This window comes from Trachymyrmex cornetzi, unplaced genomic scaffold (genome assembly GCF_001594075.2).
Source record: "Trachymyrmex cornetzi isolate Tcor2-1 unplaced genomic scaffold, Tcor1.1 scaffold636, whole genome shotgun sequence".
Lineage (NCBI taxonomy): Eukaryota > Metazoa > Arthropoda > Insecta > Hymenoptera > Formicidae > Trachymyrmex > Trachymyrmex cornetzi.
Window position 1 is genome coordinate 27,843 of NW_017299955.1, and position 3,106 is coordinate 30,948.

Genomic DNA, 3,106 nt, shown 5'->3' on the forward strand with positions numbered 1-3,106 from the left:
CCGCCATATTGGATCCGCCATTTTGAATTTTGTAAATTTGAATTCATATTATAATCAGCAGCAAAAAATCTTAAAATAGTAATTTATGTTGACTTTGCTTTAGACGTTATTGTTCGAATTCAAATGTTGAATTGATATATTTTGTTATTGGACATGGTCAACTTTAACCCCCTCTATTTCCTGAACGGGCTGTATGCTCATCTTGAAATTTTGCAGGAGTTATTGGGTCATTATATGTAACTATTTGGCATAATAAAAGTTTCAAAAATCGAGATACCGAAAACGGGCATTTTCTGCGAAGGTTCTTTAATTATCTCAAAATCTATATTATATATATCATATTTAAGAATGTTATAATGATTTTATAATTAAAAAATTTAGGTCGAGATTTACTAAACATAAACGAAAACGAGAACTAGAACACAAGATACCGAATAATAAGTTACTGGGCAATCAATTCATGATAAGGAAACATGGAAATTATTGCCAACTACACAATTAGAAAGATCGAAAATTAATTAGAATGTTGTAAGATTTGAATGTTGATGTAAGGTAGGGATGTATAGACGTAGCATGTAATGTAAGATTTGTTTATATATTAATATTGAAAAAAAGGTCTTGATGTAAGAATGAAACGTTGGTTTAAATTTTATATTTTACGAGACATTAAATATTAGCAATTAAGAACTACCGGTGGCTCATAGCTCTTTTTACCTCTTACTTTTAATTATCTCAGATGTGACTGTGCGTCGAAACGTTCGGACATTAAACATAATCGATCTGAGATACTAATAATATAAATATGATAAGGCGCCGAAACATTCGGATATTCCTATATATGAAATAATCCCCCCTAAATTAATTTGGTAAAGAACTTATTGCGAAAAATATTATCTCAGCCAGGATTTGACCCTTATATTTTTAATTTTTTGTGCTAAATATTACTTTATGAGGTTGGAAATTTAATGAATATTATGTAAATTATGAACATTATGTAAATTTTGTATATAAAATAAGATAATTATTCTAATTTATCAAAACTGAAAGTATGTTGTATTACTCCAAACATCTGTTCACTCACCGATGATCTAAAGGTGATTAAAGCCATATACTGATTTGGATTGCCGTCTCTGAGGATTCTAAAGTATTGTATATCTTGATGACAAGCTGCTGTGAAAGTTAAAAGATCATGACAAGTCATTGTTGCTGGTACCGACAGGATACAGATAGTATGACTGCGATCCGCGGCACAATGCATTTCAGTCAATTCACTGTAATCAAAAGGTAAAATTGTGAGTAATTGATATTATATTTTCAAGTTGCTAATTGTATACCAAATTCCCACTTGATCAGAATCCACTTTTTCTTAATGGAAATGTCAAGAGAAATTATGCATTATATTAGTTATTATGCATTATATAGTTACTGCATCTTTCCAATGTTTAACAGCATATATTTAATGAAGTTTCAATTGAGAACACTTAGGTAAATACCATGGGTGACGTTAGCTGAAGAATATGATTTTATTTAATAATTGAATCAGTTTTCTTTTCCAATGGTTATACACTATCGCTCAAAAGTTTCAGCGCATTTTATATTTTCATTGATATAATTCCATTTTTCATATATAAAATATAGAACTGTTATGGAATAAAAATATATATAGAATAATATGATATGCTCTCTCTTATTTTTAAGCATGAAAATACTTAATAAAGTTGTGAATTGCTAAAAAAAACGGAAATTACAAGTAAATTTTTCAAATGAACAAATATGATAGAGGTGTATGTAAGGTGGAAAAAGATATCGATTTCAAATCTTGTGCTGAACATGGATAAATATTTAAGAAAGTGGTATATAAATAATATTCTCACAGATATTAAGCATTAAGTTACACACAAGTTTTTGATTAAGATATTTGAAAAACTTATCAATAGAATATTAAGAATTTAACTTTTCTTGTTAAAGCTTAAGAAGATTAGATTTTGAGAAGTAACAAGTCTAAAAAAAAATACATACTATTTGTCAGTTTTAATAAATATATAACAAATTAAAAAACACAATACAAATGTAACGCAAACTGTATACATATTTCGTTTTTTTATATTATAAAATTTCCAAAATGGAAAGCGTGCTGAAACTTTTGAGCAGTAGTGTAATTCAAAGATGATTGATGCCATACAAATCATATAATTTAGAATGACTCAAAGCAAGATGGAAGTGACTTACTCCTCCTTAAAGAGATGAAGGATCCCTTTTATAACTTCAACAAAAGGATTTCCGGAGATAAAGCTTATTTGATCAGGTGAAGTGCAAGCGGCAGCACCAGTTATCTCTGCTGGAGTAGAACTCGCGATATGATTAGAATTTACAAATGATGTCTCTTCGGGATTAGTTCTCGAGAACGAATGAGATTTGCTTGTGCTTTGGTTTGATAATAATGGGGATGTAGTCTCTGTCTTGTTTGTATAAGTCTCAACATTGATATCCCTTGGTTCTCTGCAACCTCTCGTTTTCTTTGCAGCCATCGTACCTATGATATTATATTTATTACTCATAATTATCACATCAGTATCAATATACAGGAACATTAAAAATTATTTATATTAATAATTGTAATAAATATTACATTCAAGAATGAAACGTTTATGCTTACTAGTGGTCTCTTCTAACTCCGAATCACAAATCTCGATGCGAATAACGCACAAAGACACTAAGACAGCTGATGAATTCATGCCACAATTAAATTACATCATATAATAATAAACATTTTTTATTTATTAAGTCGCCATATCAGTTCGATATATATATATATATATATATATATATATATAACAGATATATATATATATATATATATATATATAGAATTGGACCACAGCCCTAGAAGCATGTAGCGTTCTCTCTTGGCTGCACTATCGCTTACTAGTGCAACACTCAGTGTACCGTGTTTCCATGGCTGGTAGCAGTGTTGTTAAGCTGGGCCGTGGTCCGAATCATGCTGACAACGCTGATGAGCATTGTTTGTCTTCGTTTAACATTTGACAAACAACAAGGATGAAATGATTTTTAAGCGTTGTGAGCGTGTATCGGACCGCGGCCCTGG

At 30.1% G+C, this 3,106-nt stretch overlaps 1 protein-coding gene across 1 annotated transcript in view; it reads right to left on the bottom strand.

The window, feature by feature from the left end:
• The window catches only part of LOC108766841 (BRCA1-associated protein), a 13,965-nt gene extending 11,175 nt beyond the window's left edge, over positions 1-2,790 (bottom strand). Inside the window, exons 1-3 of the mRNA XM_018516372.1 lie at positions 2,657-2,790; positions 2,230-2,533; positions 1,082-1,271 (exon numbers count right to left, since the gene is read on the bottom strand). Of these exons, the coding sequence (XP_018371874.1) occupies positions 1,082-1,271; positions 2,230-2,533; positions 2,657-2,735 (573 nt within the window). The 5' untranslated portion in view covers positions 2,736-2,790. The remainder of the gene's footprint in view (positions 1-1,081; positions 1,272-2,229; positions 2,534-2,656) is intronic.
• Between the last annotated feature and the right edge of the window lie 316 nt (positions 2,791-3,106).